This window comes from Pseudophryne corroboree, chromosome 2 (assembly GCF_028390025.1).
Source record: "Pseudophryne corroboree isolate aPseCor3 chromosome 2, aPseCor3.hap2, whole genome shotgun sequence".
NCBI classification, from domain to species: domain Eukaryota; kingdom Metazoa; phylum Chordata; class Amphibia; order Anura; family Myobatrachidae; genus Pseudophryne; species Pseudophryne corroboree.
Window position 1 is genome coordinate 1012504573 of NC_086445.1, and position 14578 is coordinate 1012519150.

Consider the following 14578-nt stretch of genomic DNA (forward strand, 5'->3'; position numbering starts at 1 on the left):
TTTTACCATAAAAATAGGGATTTTCCCCAACTTTTCACCTGCTCAGAGTAGGTAAAGAGAAAATCACGTTCAAACCTATGGAGAATTATCGCGGGTAGTTTTTTGCGGACTATTGACTTGAGGGTTATTAGTTATTTCTATACGCACACTTACTTGCAGAGCACCAGGTCCCAGATTTCACAGGCTGGTTTGCTGGCACAGATTGATGAGGGGAGACCTGCGGAATGTAGTGCGGCACCGGCGACACATATTGTGGGGGAGGAGGGACAGTTTCATACACATTGTAGGGAACCCGGTTGTGGTAGTTATTGCAGTGCTCTGCCTGGTACCCGCCATTGTCATAGTAAGGTGGTGGAGGTGCGCTCTGTAAGAATAAGAGGAAAATCCATTAGAACTCATTATACTAAAGAAGTACTCTGTCTTCTATTTCCCATTATCTCATGCCATTGAGAAAGTATATATTACTAGACACCATCTGGGTAGGAGATATAACAGGGTACCTTTTAGAAGTTGGAGCCTTGGAACACTATATGTTTACAAGCCTTACAATCAGGTTATACAGGCAGCGTAGAACGTAGAGAGGCCACATTGAAGCTCCACCCATTTGTAGTTACCGCCATCAGTTCTGCATATAGCATTACTGACCTGTATGTCCCTGTAACTGTGCCAACGGTTTCCATCAATTTAAATGTATCTCTATAACACAGTCTTTCTGGGCCTGATTCTAAGCATCAGAGACAGCTTTTCCATTGGTCAGCGGCAGCCTGCTTACAGAGCTGTGTCTAGCTTCCCTAGTCCTGATCACCTGACTGCAGCACAGCCAATTATGTGACTGTCTGAGTTTCCCTGCACCACCTGATTCCATTCAGCCTATCCCAGTTAACCCAGGGGTTTATTTTCCAGCCTCTGGGTCTCAGGAATTGTCAGTACAACAGTCTCTATCCAGGAAGTAACAGCATTGTGGTAAGCTCCTCATTCCAGTGACTTTGTATGATCCAGTCTGTTCCGATTTCACTCCGGCTACCATCGTTATCTGAACTCTGCCTTTCTTCAATGCTAATATTCCAGATCCAGCCCGGTGAGCATTCCAGTCTGTTCCGATTCCACTCCGGCTACCATCGTTATCTGGACTCTGCCTTTCTTCAATGCTAATATTCCGGATCCAACCCGGTGAGCATTCCAGTCGGTTCCGATTCCACTCCGGCTACCGTTGTTATTTGTACTCTGTCTTTCTTCAGTGTTAATATTCCGGATTAAGCCCGGTGAGCACTCCAGTCCGTTCCGGATGCCATTGTTATTTGAACTGTGTCGTTCTTTAATACTACCAGTATTAAGTTTCCGAATCAAGCCCGGTGAGCACTACAGTCCGTTCCGGTTCTATTCCGGATACTACTGTTATTGAACTGTGTCTTTCTTCAATACTGCCAGTGTCAAGATTCCGGATCAAGCCCGGTCAGCGCTACAGTCCGTTCCGGATTCCTTCTGGATATTATTGTTATTTGAACTTTGTCTTTTTCAGTCCAATCCAGTTTCATTCCAGTTATAATTTCTGTGGCTAACCTGGTATCTTCTGTACAGTATCTACAGTGAATCATGGATGTTGTTCTTTAATAAAAGCTTCATTCATTATTATATCTAACTCTAGGTTTGCCACTGCTAGAACACCAACGATTCTTTCAAGTACATGCATCATACCTGGTTAAAGTCTCCTCAATTCATTTATACTCCCTCTGTGTTAGCTCCATCCACAAACGCCTGGCCAAACCAAACCCAACCCTCAGGCGTGACACTGGCAATGACCTCCAGCCTTATTGGTTAATACTGTAGTGTGCGTATGTGTATATTGCTCTGTCACAGAGGGAGATGTATCAAGCCGTGGAGAGTGATAAAGTGGAGTAGTTGCCCGAAAGCAATCAACCAAACTTTTATTTCACATACTGTGCTAGATAAAGGACACTTAGAAACTGATTGCTTTGGGCAATTGTATACCTTATTACTCTCCAAGGCTTGATACATCTCCCCCTCAGTCATTACATTGGAGCTACTGTATAACAACATCTAATAATAATAATAATAATAATAATAATATAATACCTCTTAACAAACAACATAGAATTTTTTTAACTCCACCCTTTACTATAGATAGCAAAATCCACACCCTACATCATTTTTGGAAGGCATCCTAGATAGGTCATAAATGTGAAAATGTCAAAGCATAGCGTGTCAGTTAAGTTACTGGGTGCTGCACTGTATCCTGCAGCACTGGACTCCTGTCACAGAGAAGTGCAGGCACAAGTGTTTGTCCGATTTGTGTTTTTTTTTCTAAGTCCCACACAGGAATTTACCAAGCATAAATCTCGGCAGTGTTTGGGCTATTCGTAATGGTTTTCACGGCTAAGTTCAGAAATACGAATGAATAGACCATCGGTCAAATGCGGCTGTTTGTTCATACAACACGGGAATTTACTATCCATTCGTATTTGGGTGTTAGTTTCTGAATGCTCTATTGCGGTCATTTTTTTTTGCGAATCGTTAAAAAAAGCAGCAAAAAAATAGACCTGCTTTTTCCAGTCGAGTTTGGATAATCATGCACGGATCAGTGAGATCTGTGCATGGTTATCTATGGGAAAGGGTCTGTTTAGTGTAAAAATGTAATAGAAAATTTGCGTGAGGTCCCCCCTCCTAAGCATAACCAGCCTCGGGCTCTTTGAGCCGGTCCTGGTTGTAAAAATACAGGGAAAAAACTGACAGGGGTTCCCCCATATTTAAATAACCAGCACCGGGCTCTGTGCCTGGTCCTGGTGCCAAAAATACGGCGGACAAAAAACGTAGGGGTCCCCCCCCCAGCACAGGATGGTCCTCAATTACGTTACAACTGTGACAGGTGGGTACTGTGTTACCCTGGCAACTCAATATGGCGTGAAGTGCTGTACGTATATTACGAATAGCACTGACGACCCCACGGAGATCATCGATCAAAAGATGGATGAGATCTTACAGTTGAAGTGGGAGTTCAGGAGGAAGCACAATCTTACCTTGACGGCTGTGGGTAATGAATTGACCGGCTGGGTCTCATGGTTAAACCCACTCAAATGGTTTTCTGGATTAGGAGAGTGGGTGCAGAATGTAATTGCAAGTGTAGGAAAGTTTCTCCTTTGTATCTTAGGTGTCGTCATAATTATTGGTTTGATATTTAGGTGTGTTCGAATTCTGACGCGGCGCAAGCACAGCACAAATTTGATGAGTCTAAGGAGCTAGGGCGTTGTTACAGCAGCAGATTTGGTTTATGATCCATCCATAGAGACAGTATTATGATAAGGATTGCAAATGAATTTCATGGCCTGTTTCTTTCACCATTTCTCTCTGTTTCCCCCTTTTACCCAGAAACATCCAAACATAAAAGACGTCAACCCTACCCAATGTTTATGTGAATATTTTTATATATGTGTCTTATCTTCATCTCTGCAACCCTCAGTTAATGGCACACATAGTCGACAGTAACAGGTGTTATACACATATAGGGGGTAATTCCAAGTTGATCGCAGCAGGAATTTTGTTAGCAGTTGGGCAAAACCATGTGCACTGCAGGGGGGGCAGATATAACATGTGCAGAGAGAGTTAGATTTGGGTGTGGTGTGTTCAATCTGCAATCTACATTGCAGTGTAAAAATAAAGCAGCCAGTATTTACCCTGCACAGAAACAAAATAACCCACCCAAATCTTACTCTCTCTACACATGTTATATCTGCCTCCCCTGCAGTGCACATGGTTTTGCCCAACTGCTAACAAAATTCCTGCTGCGATCAACTTGGAATTACCCCCATAGTAGTAGCATTCACATATGTTCCCCTTCCATGTATCATCAACTAAATGTGCTCCCTATTTGTTGGTATTATAAGCCTGAAGAGGCGAGGGTCAAAAGCCCTTGCCCAAAAAGAGCTTGGTAGTGTTTGTTTGCCCAAGTACAGACCCTTAATATGGGATAAGATGGATTTAATGTATATTTCACAATACCTTGAAGCTTACTTAGAACATATACGGCACGATGATACATGCCCCTCAGACATTGATTCATACATACATGCTTTTACTATCCCACTAAGCTATACATTTCCCACCTACATCTCTCCCCCGATCATCCAAGCTTTGTATAGGTAATATTTTTAGTTTATTAGTTAAGAGTGGCAGTTATTGATGACTGCCAAAGGGTGGACTGTCGAAGTCGGAAAATATTACAGTACACACATTAAGTACAAACTCCACACAGATGACCTCCGTGCGCATACTTGTTCTGCCATGCGTGCGCATATTCGCAAGTTGCGTATGACCGCTCACGCGGTCCTGCATATTAGCTCGTGGTATGAGTAATTACGGTAGCATTTGTATTCGCATGGAAAAGCCTCAAAGACTTATCTCATATTTAATCCACATAGTGCACAATGTACACATAGCTCACACGCACCACACCAGCAAGTTATACTTGTTTAAAAGGTACAACAACAAAGGGATTCAGCTTTACAGGATATGAGGGGACAGCATTAGGTTATGAGGTGGTGTTTGGTATCCAACTGTAGGGTATTTTAAGGGCAACATTCCGGTAGCAGTTTGCAGAAGATAGCACGCTCCTGCGCATAATTATGCGCAGGAACAGGATATTAATATTATACTGTGTTTACTGTACTCTGATATTCGGTGGGAACCCAGTGGAGACCAACTGTAAGCACACCTGGACCAGACATCGCCCACCTATTCAAACCAACCTATGACTCCCTCCTGTACTGTAAATGACCAGCCCTTTGTCCTATAGATGAAGAGGTTACAGTTTCTATTGTAATGTGTTTTGACTAACTGTATAAAAGTCAAGCTGCCTTGCCAGTCATTCATCTCTCTGAAGGTCATCTTGCTTGATTGACTGAGCACCGGACCGCGTGGCGCTGGCGAAACTAAACGTATGTACCATTGTATTGTAGCCTCTTTTCCTGTTATTGTGATTGTATATTTGTTGTAACCCCCTTTCAGCAATTATATGTTGGTGGGTCGGATCCCAACATCTTAAATACAATTGGTGTTGTGTCTCTTTTCCTGCTAAGGTATTAAGTGTAATTCAGCCACACGTGAAGCTGCATTGTGCTCTCAGCGTGTTGGTGTGTGTGTATACACTGCGTGTACTTTGTACGTCCGTCGCGGCATGTGTACGCAAAGTGCGTACACGGTACGGGCCTTTGTACGCTAACTAAGTAAAAAGTACGTAGGTTAAGGATTGAATACAGCGGCCGCAGCGGCTCGAATTTAAGTGTATTGAGTGTATTAAGGTATTGCTTTTAGTCCTGTAAGTAAATCAGCAATTACACATTTATAATTTGCATACTACACAATTGTACAGAGTAGCTGATTGGTTGCCATGGGCAACTTCTCCAGACTTTTCACTGCTTTATGAATAGACCCCTTAGATTCTGATAGAGTATTACTATTGCCGTTATCCTTGCTTTATCAGGGAGCCAGACAAAGGGGAATTAATTTATTACACAAATAATCCCAAAATTTGATCGTTCTCCATTCCTCCTATGGACAATGTGCTCTTATTGTGCCTTTACCATCCAAGAACAGCCGGTGTAGACTATTTGCAAATGTTGTTGTAGAGTATTTAGCACATCCATGTTTTACACTGTACATTGGAATTTAGGATTTATTCCATTTAGGAATAAATGGCTCCACTGTTACTTTTAAGGTTATAAACATTTTATAATTTGGTTGCTCTTATTGAACTGTTCAGTTGCTCTTATTAAACTTGCCCACCTGTAAATTTGACTAAGTTCAATAAAATAATATATACATACTGTAGATCTGCTTTGACAATTAACAAAATATATAAATAAATAAACAAATAACACACCGGCTTGAACATCTTTTCAATGAATCAGTGGGAATGTGAGAACAACGGTAACATCCAATCACTTCATGGAATCTGAAAGAGAAATATTAGCACCGTTAATGTCAGCTTAGTATATTGGCCATACGATAGTGCCCTATTCTTCGGACAGTGGCACTTGTCTTCAGTATTTATAATGTACACACTAAAGACGAGTCCTACTCATCCTTAACACTCAAGCAACTAATCCATCTCAGAAATGTCAATTGCTTACACAGAATTAAATGCTGCCGCAATGGTGGCTTATTTCCTTATATTTCACTACATGATTACTTCAAAGTCTCCAAAATCTTTGGCAGTGTTTCAGTGAGTTTTCATCCAGAGACCCGCTGACTCCAAACTACTGTAGTTACAGACCTTCCAATGTTTGAAATCCTTCTATACAAATGTGAAAAAGGGGGCATGAAAAGTGGCATGGTCAGGATACCTTCTGGGAGGCGCACGGATTCTCGCATAAGTGTTATGGACACTCACATTAGCATAAGTTAGTCAGGGCCGAAACTAGGATTTTTGGCACCCGGGGCAAGGTTGTAATTTGGTTCCCCCCTCCAAAACATAAATTAATAAATTACACCACAAAATAGTGCAACCTTATTCACATTGTGCCACACAAAAGTGCCCCTTATTCCACTACACCACACAGTAGTACCCCTTATACATATTATACCTCACAATAGAGCCCTTTATTCACAATATGCCACACAGTCGTATCCCTTATACATGTTATGCCACACAGCACTAATGTACCTTATACACATAATGCCACACAATAGTAGTGCCCTTTGGGTCAAGCGTGGCGTAACGGTTAGTAATACTGGCTTCTCGCAAAATCTACCAACTCAGAATCAGGACTACATAAACACATATTGAAAACCAACCTGCAAAGTGGATCTACAGGGATGGAAATTTTAGGTCATGCATTGTAGTTTGCTATTTAATTAGTTAACTATTATAAGATGACATCGTTGGAACGTGGACAGTCCAAAGTCTGCACACGGGCGACGAGGAATCCGGCATTAAGAATTTATTTATATCCAGCGGCAAACTGACTGTAGAATGTGTGAACTGTTTCCACTCCTCTTCCAGTGAATTTGAGCACTGTGTGCATTGGCGTAGCCAGATTTTGACATAAGAGGAAACAATGATGAAAAATATGTGGCCCGGGTGTGTCAGAATTCAAATATCAACATCAAATATATTATTCGCACCCCAATGGCATGATGACATCTAGCATGACTTTAATCCCCCTACCAAACACAAACGCAAACACAAACGCGCACACACACACACACACACACACACACACACACACACACACACACACACACACACACACACACACACACACACACTATAAAGCAACATAGCCAGAACTCGGTGACTGCCATACAGTACACACAGCCTCCAGTGACCGCCATAATTACATAAAGCATTGTATTACAGTGACCACCATGACAATTTTTAACATTTCATCAGAAAGAGGTGTCACTCCCCCTGGATCCTGGGCAGTGACTTGCACGTGGCTATTCAGACGTGCAGAGATGTATCATCTCGTGGCGGTCTTATGGCACTGTCGCCGATGTGTCACAGAAGTGTTTGCGAACTTAGACGCGTAATTGCATACGTAGGAGGCAAATACTCCGACTGAGAATCCGCACTTAGAATGAGGCTGGTACAGTTCATACTTGCCAATGTTGCTGCCCCCTACCCCAGAAGGGGGCAACCCAGTCTGAGCATAGGGGGAGTAGTGGCCGCATAAGTGGTATGAAGGGGGGGCATGGTGACACGATGGCGTAGAGGAATCACTGACAGTGAACAGGGGGCCTCACAAACAGGGGGCATGTCCTCATGCACAGAACCCCTGTTTCGTCACTCCGGAGGTCCCAGAGATATGGTCTGCCCCCCAGCCTGCTCCTACACAGCGACGGGAGCTGCACGTAATGTCACAGTGCAGCACCCTGCTCCTGTCACTTAAGAAGAGTTTGCACGTTGGTGTCACCAGCGGGTGACACCTGGATGCGGGCCGTACCCCTGTTGTGACGCCACTGCAATTGCGTCATCATGGCTCCGTCCCCCGCTATACAGTGCAGAGAAAACAGGTTTTGTATAGCAGGATCGGGGCTACGATGAAGCGATTCAGTGCAAATCTGGTTCCATCCACTTGTGCTCTGTAAGTGGGCGGCCACGGGAGGTGTGAGCAGCTGGTGGCAGTTGGGAGTGGCTGGATGGCGGTGCGGCAGACTTGCTCACCTGTCTGGGAAACCAGGATTTTCGGTAGCCTCCAGAGATTTAGAATCAGCCCCTCACAGCGATCATCACCCCTCTGCAATGCACTGTAGCCTGTACCACTAAATATTTCACCTCGGCACAAGGAGCGGAGTGCCCTGATATGGAGGTGACTGCAGATGAAGACAAGTGAAATGACCTGGGCTTTATGCTGTCGTGTATATGAGAAGTTGTAGAAAGCTGCTCCTTGGTTAAGCAATAAGGCCCGAGGCTCAGAGATTACAGTGAGGAATCTGTGTTCCAGTCATATTCTCACTGGAACCTGAGCCTCGTTTATCACTGTCCTCGTGTGAATCACACTTGTGTGCTCTTCTGGAATTTCCGGAGAATTTGAGGCATCGACCATCCACCCACTTCTCCAGTGAATTGTGTGGGGTTGTGGTAACGTGATTTGTGTGATGGTGATGTAAGGTGACAAATTTACACTTCAGATCCCACTCCATGGGCAAGATGTAATGCCTTTTTTTTATATCCCACAATGCCGACGCCTGAATCCCGTCAGGCGGTGAAATGCCGCTGCCGGAATACCGGCGAGACAGCCTATTCTCCCTCTGTGGGTGTCCACGACACCCATAGGAGAGATAATATAACCTGCGGCGAGTGCAGCAAGCCACCGTGCCCACAGCGTGGCTAGCACAGCGCGCCCGCAAGGTGCTTTATAACGCTCGTACCCGCTGCCAGCATATTGACGGCCGCAATGCCATTGTCTGTATCTTGACAGTCAGCGTCGCGGCCGCTATTTAGTATGTATTCCCTTACAAGGCATGCCTTGTAAGTAATTGCCCCTCAAAAAAAACAAAATCCGGCCGGCATCCCGCACGGTCGCCGAACTCGGGCGACATTACACCCCGCCCCTTAGCGGAGACGCTTTCCGGAGATAAATGAAAACTGGTCAATGTACAGGTGTGTCCTCATCCGCCTAGAGTTTTTGCACCATATGGTGTGAGCCAAATGAAGCAGCGCAGCGATTCCCATCATTTGGTTCTTTTTCCGGAATTTTGCGTCTCTCTCCCATCATAATCACATTCACTTATAGGGTGGGGCATCCGCATCCAGAATCCAGCTACTCTTCAACAAGCATAACGGAGTTTCCTAACGCAGTGTGCTTGAAGACAATCACAAAGGACAGCCCGTCTGTGGCAGGAGCCGTCCACTGCCATGATAAGACTTCCGGGTTTATGATGCACGCAGGGCTATGTGGCACAATCTGAGGATGGGTGTGTGTGGGCACAACGGCGCCTTTAGTGTCAGAATGAAATGTTAGCATGATGACATCATAGGATATTCTGTAATAAAATCCTCCTTTTCTCTATCATGATCATCCCCTGCTGAGTAAAGTAAATACAAGAATTCGTACAACAAACAAAAGACGCTTATACGGTTAGTCATACGCTGCTAGGTCTGAGGTAACGCGTCTTTAGCGCTGTGGGTGAGGCCTGTGACTCTCATCCAGACATACAGTAATGTGTGTTATTAGACTGAGGATGACACAGTGACCGTAGAATTCTGCAGTGTCACCGGCTGGAATCACACAGAACACTACTGTACTGTAGGTCAGTGGTTCACAAACGTTTTTGAATCACGGCACCCTAGAGCAGTGTTTTTCAACCACTGTGTCGTGCCACACTAGTGTGCCCTGAGCAGTCTCCAGGGGTGCCGCCATAGAAGCAGGGCTAGGCCCGTCAGTGTTTTGCTGCTACTGAGGCCCTGGAACGATCAATACTGGTGGGTTTAGTGGTTGCAGAGCCAGTTCTAATTTTGGGCCCGGGCAGTGTTGGGCTCTTCTGGCTTTCTCAGATGTGGCTCAGGCGTTACCTATGGAGAAGCTGCGACATGACATCCTACGACACGCAACTGCACCGTGCATCACCATTATATGTGAGTGTCCCTTGGCAATATTTAAATCTTGTTCAGTGTGCCGAGAATTGTAAAATATTGAAAATCTCTGCCATAGAGTATCAGAATTTTTTTCATGGCACCCCTAGGCCAAAAGTTTCTTATACCCCTTTCACACCGCCAATGCCGGATCCCACCCGGGAATTGGAAACGGGTCCTTCCCAGGTGGAATCCGGCATTGGACGCTACCGCTGGGCAGGTTGCCATAGCGGCGGGGGGCGGAGCCGGCAGCGGAGGCGGAGGTGGCGCTGGGAGATGAGATCATCTCCGCGCCGCCTCTCCCAGTTATAGTGAACGGGTCCCAGGTGGAGCCTGTTTACGCTGCCATTAATCCGGTATTCAACCCGGGAATAACACTGCTTTATTCCCGGGTTGAATTGCCGGGTCAGGTGACTCGGGATTTCAGCTATGGCGCTTTCACACCGCATGCTGACCCGTGTCGACCCGGCAATATGCCGGATCAATACCGGGTTATTTGTGCGGTGTGAAAGGGGTATTATTGAGAAGTTTAGAGAAAAAGATTACATTAAGTAAATAATTATGTTTATATGTCTGTTTTACCACATATTTTATGATTGGCAGCCACAAGCACTAGTTTTACCTATTACATTGTCAATAAATAGTTTGAATTGGTCCTGGAGAGAACACAGTGTTCTTGTATAGTCGGTTTTCTATTTGCTTTACCTACAGCAGTGGTTCTCAAACTGTGTGCCGTGGCTCCCTGGGATGCCACGGGACTCTTGCAGAGGTGCCTCAGGTTGGTGTTCCAGGACCAATTCAAACTATTTATTGTCAATGTAATAGGTAAAACTAGTGCTTGTGGGGGATCGGTATGAAATACCTCCAATCAAAATCCCGACACCAATTGACCGATGGTCAAAATCCCGACAAAGTCAACATCCCGACATGAACAAAATACCGACATTTAAAATACCGACAAGGTCAAAATACCGGCATGTAAAATGCCGACAGGTCAAAATACCGACATGCGGTTTTTGATGTTTTTTTGTGTGTATGTCGACATAAGTCAACATGGACACCATATAAAGTGTACCACGTCCCCTCGAATGGCTCGCTGCGCTCGCCATGCTACGGGCACGGTGCCTCGCTGCGCTCGGCACACTATTATATTCCCCCTCCAGGTCCACTGGGATGGTAAAGTATGAACAAGTCGGTTTCAATGAAAAAAATCATGAAAAACTCATGTCGGTATTTTGACCTGTCGGTATTTTACATGTCGGTATTTTGACCTTGTCGGTATTTTAAATGTCGGTATTTTGTCCATGTCGGTATTTTGACCTTGTCGGGATTTTGACCATGGGTCAATTGGTGTCAGGATTTTGAACGTCGGGATTTTGATTGGAGGTAAACTGACTGCATCCCGTTCTCTTAGTCATGCAAAATAGTTTCTGCCCAGGCAGATGTATCACCTGGGACCTATCAGTTTTATATATGGTTCCAACTTCAGCAGACAGACAGTATGAGGATTCTCATGACACTACAAGGGGATAAATACTGTAGTTTCTAGCGTTCACTCTAGGTGCCGAGTGCGGAAAAGTGAGGGGGCATATTTACATTTTGGAGGACCATATTTTAGACATGATGTATCGCTACAGCTAATGTTCCCCCTTACTGTTCAGCACCCGGCACCTAGAGTGAACACGGTTTCCATGCCGCATTTAGCAGCGGGTACGAAATCCCGGCAATCGGAATCCAGATAGCCAGACGACTGACAACTGAATCCCTACAGCCAGAATCCCGACCCTACCCCTATCTTTAACCCTTCCCTCCCACAGCTTAACCCCAATCCACCCTCCTGCAGCCTAACCATAACCTCCCCAACCCCGGCAGTCTAACCCTAGTGTCAAACCCTACCCCCAACCCTTGTAGTTATCTCCAGGATCTGTCAGGATTCTGACTGTGGGGATCTCGCTGTCGGTCTTCTGACAGTCAGGGTCACAGCAACCAGCATTTTGACCGCATCCTTCTAGGGCAGTGATGGGGAACCTTTGGCACTCCAGCTATTGTTGAACTACACATCCCAGCATGCCCTGCTACAGTTTTAGCATGGCCAAATAGCAAAACTGTAGCAGGGCATGCTGGGATGTGTAGATCAACAACAGCTGGAGTGTCAAAGGTTCCCCATCACTGCTTTGATAATCGTGTCACAATTATACTGTGTAATTATAACATTTGCACTGTTTAATTACACAGTTGTTCAATCCTGTTTGGTGTGATCCTGTTTATCGGATTATATTAGGCTGTACTCATGGCACCAGCTTTCAGATAGCTAAAATCTTATACCTTCACCCTTTATGACCCCTTGTCCAATTAAATCGACATTTTAAATAAAACGTATTGCATAGTCTGTATGTGATGACAGTTTCCATTCAAATCCCAACGTGTACGAAAATACTGTGAAAATGTTCCGGCAGATGGTGGCATCGGCTTGTAGCGGTCGCTGCAAGTTTGAAAGATGGCTTCGCCCAGAAAGATCGCTACCAGGTCTGTATCTTTACAAGTAAAACGAAACACTTCATCAATCAAATTTCAGCAAAATCGTTATGCGAAATATAATTGAAGTTGTTGGAGTATCGAAATAATGAATTAGAACGAATCGCACGGTTTTGATGTACGAGCTATAATGCTAGGAAATCATCGTCCACTGGGATGGACATTGGGTCCAAATGACCAAACCATATCTTTTTTAGTGTTACTTAGGGCCTCATTCGTCTACTTTAACAGCGTCATCACTGGGATACGCCGGAAACATGCAATGGGTCATAAAGGGTTAAAATATTTAAAATAAAAAAATGTATATAGTATTTCTAAAACATCCAGAGTTTACATGCGGCTTTTGTCTCTGAATATAAAATGTATAGCATAGGACTGCACAGTCCCTCCATGTATGTGGTCCGAACAGCTAGAGACACTGTAGATCCAGTGTTCAACTAGTGCTGAATTACTAGATTGCAGGGATCTGCCTGATTAAAGATTTGTGCTGAGACCAATCACTTTACATGTGGACAGATCTATAGTGGGGTGAAAAGAAGAGGGGTAACAAGAAAGGGGAACAGACAGCCTAGGTCAGGGACCAACAGATGGAAAATGTAAGAAACTTATCGCTGACGCTGACCCAAATAAACCCTCTCCCCATCCAGACCCCCCTCCCCAACTCCTCCCCCTGGAAATTGTTTTTGTGCAGATAAAATGTTATACTGCAGGCAATAAGATTGATTACTATATAAATAACCTGTAATAAAGCTCTAAAATGCCTGACTGCGGGATATTGCTCAAGGACGTCCTATGTGCTGTTGTGTACACAATACAGGATTTGTAGCAAGGGATGATTTTTTTTGTTGCAGTTGTTTTCAAGTACTGCACAGTATATAGCAGCATGGAAAACAATACAAGAGTTCGAAGTCGAGCAATAAATTATACATATATACGAGGCAGGGACGTGCAGTCAGAGGACGCAGTGCCTCCCCTGTGATTAATTATTAAAATAATACAAAGAAGATACTTATGACACATATTCTGTGTCATCAGTATCTTCTTTATTTTATTCTAATAATTTTACCTCATTAAATTAGTTTTGGAGGCACTGATAGCAGCGCCTCCTGTAGACAGTGGGAACGAAGATTGAGCGGGGGGCGGGGCCAAGCACGGAACTGTAAAAGCCGATCAAAAAAACATACTGAAAGCGGCACATCTACAAGTGCCTCATTGACAGGGACATCACGCCCATGTCAGCGAGGCAGCTTTGATTGGACAGCGGATCCAGTGCTGGATCCGCTGTCCAATCACCCATATGCGGCGTGGCAGGCGGAAGTGGCGCCGGGACCCAGCGTTGGAGCCGCAGCTGTCCCGGCTATAGCAGCGGTGGAGCGGTGGCGATGGGAAGCCCAGAGAGGTGGCACGTGCGGGGAAGTGACGGAGGCCAGCACTCTTCCCTCTCCTTCCTCTGCCCTCCCAGCCAGCCAGCAGCAGCACAATCCCAGGCGCCTACACTCTCAGGTGAGAGAGGGGGGCCGCTGGGCTGTGTATTGTATTGGGGTATATATATATATATATATATATATATATATAATGTGCCTCCCTTGCCTATGACCTCACCGCACGTCACTGATACGAGGGGGTAGCTAATAGAAACAGGAATAGTGTTCTAGAGGGCGGGGCGCTTGTAATACGGGCTTCTGCCGCTAGGTGAATGTTTGCGGTACCCTTCTGCGCCAGTATCCACCCTGACGCTGCGGGGGAAGGTAGAGTTTGACTGCAGTGATTTTTTTTTTCAACGAGTTATTCACGCTTTCGCCTATTTTTGTGGTGCTGCTGTGAAGTTTTGTTTGGATTGCAGTTTTGTTTCTGAATCGTAACCGTAGCACAAAGATAATCCTTTTATGATCTAGGGTCTGCTTCCAAGTGTCCCTTCAATGCACGGCACGCAGCCAGGCGATTGTCTTTCTG

The 14578-nt window shown here is 44.9% G+C and overlaps 1 protein-coding gene across 1 annotated transcript in view; it reads right to left on the reverse strand.

Moving 5' to 3' along the window:
• Positions 1-14578, reverse strand: part of TMPRSS2 (transmembrane serine protease 2) — an 88773-nt gene that overhangs the window by 42895 nt on the left and 31300 nt on the right. The window contains exons 2-3 of the mRNA XM_063956605.1: positions 5894-5965; positions 154-364 (exon numbers count right to left, since the gene is read on the reverse strand). Coding sequence (XP_063812675.1) covers positions 154-364; positions 5894-5905 — 223 coding nt within the window. The 5' untranslated portion in view covers positions 5906-5965. The remainder of the gene's footprint in view (positions 1-153; positions 365-5893; positions 5966-14578) is intronic.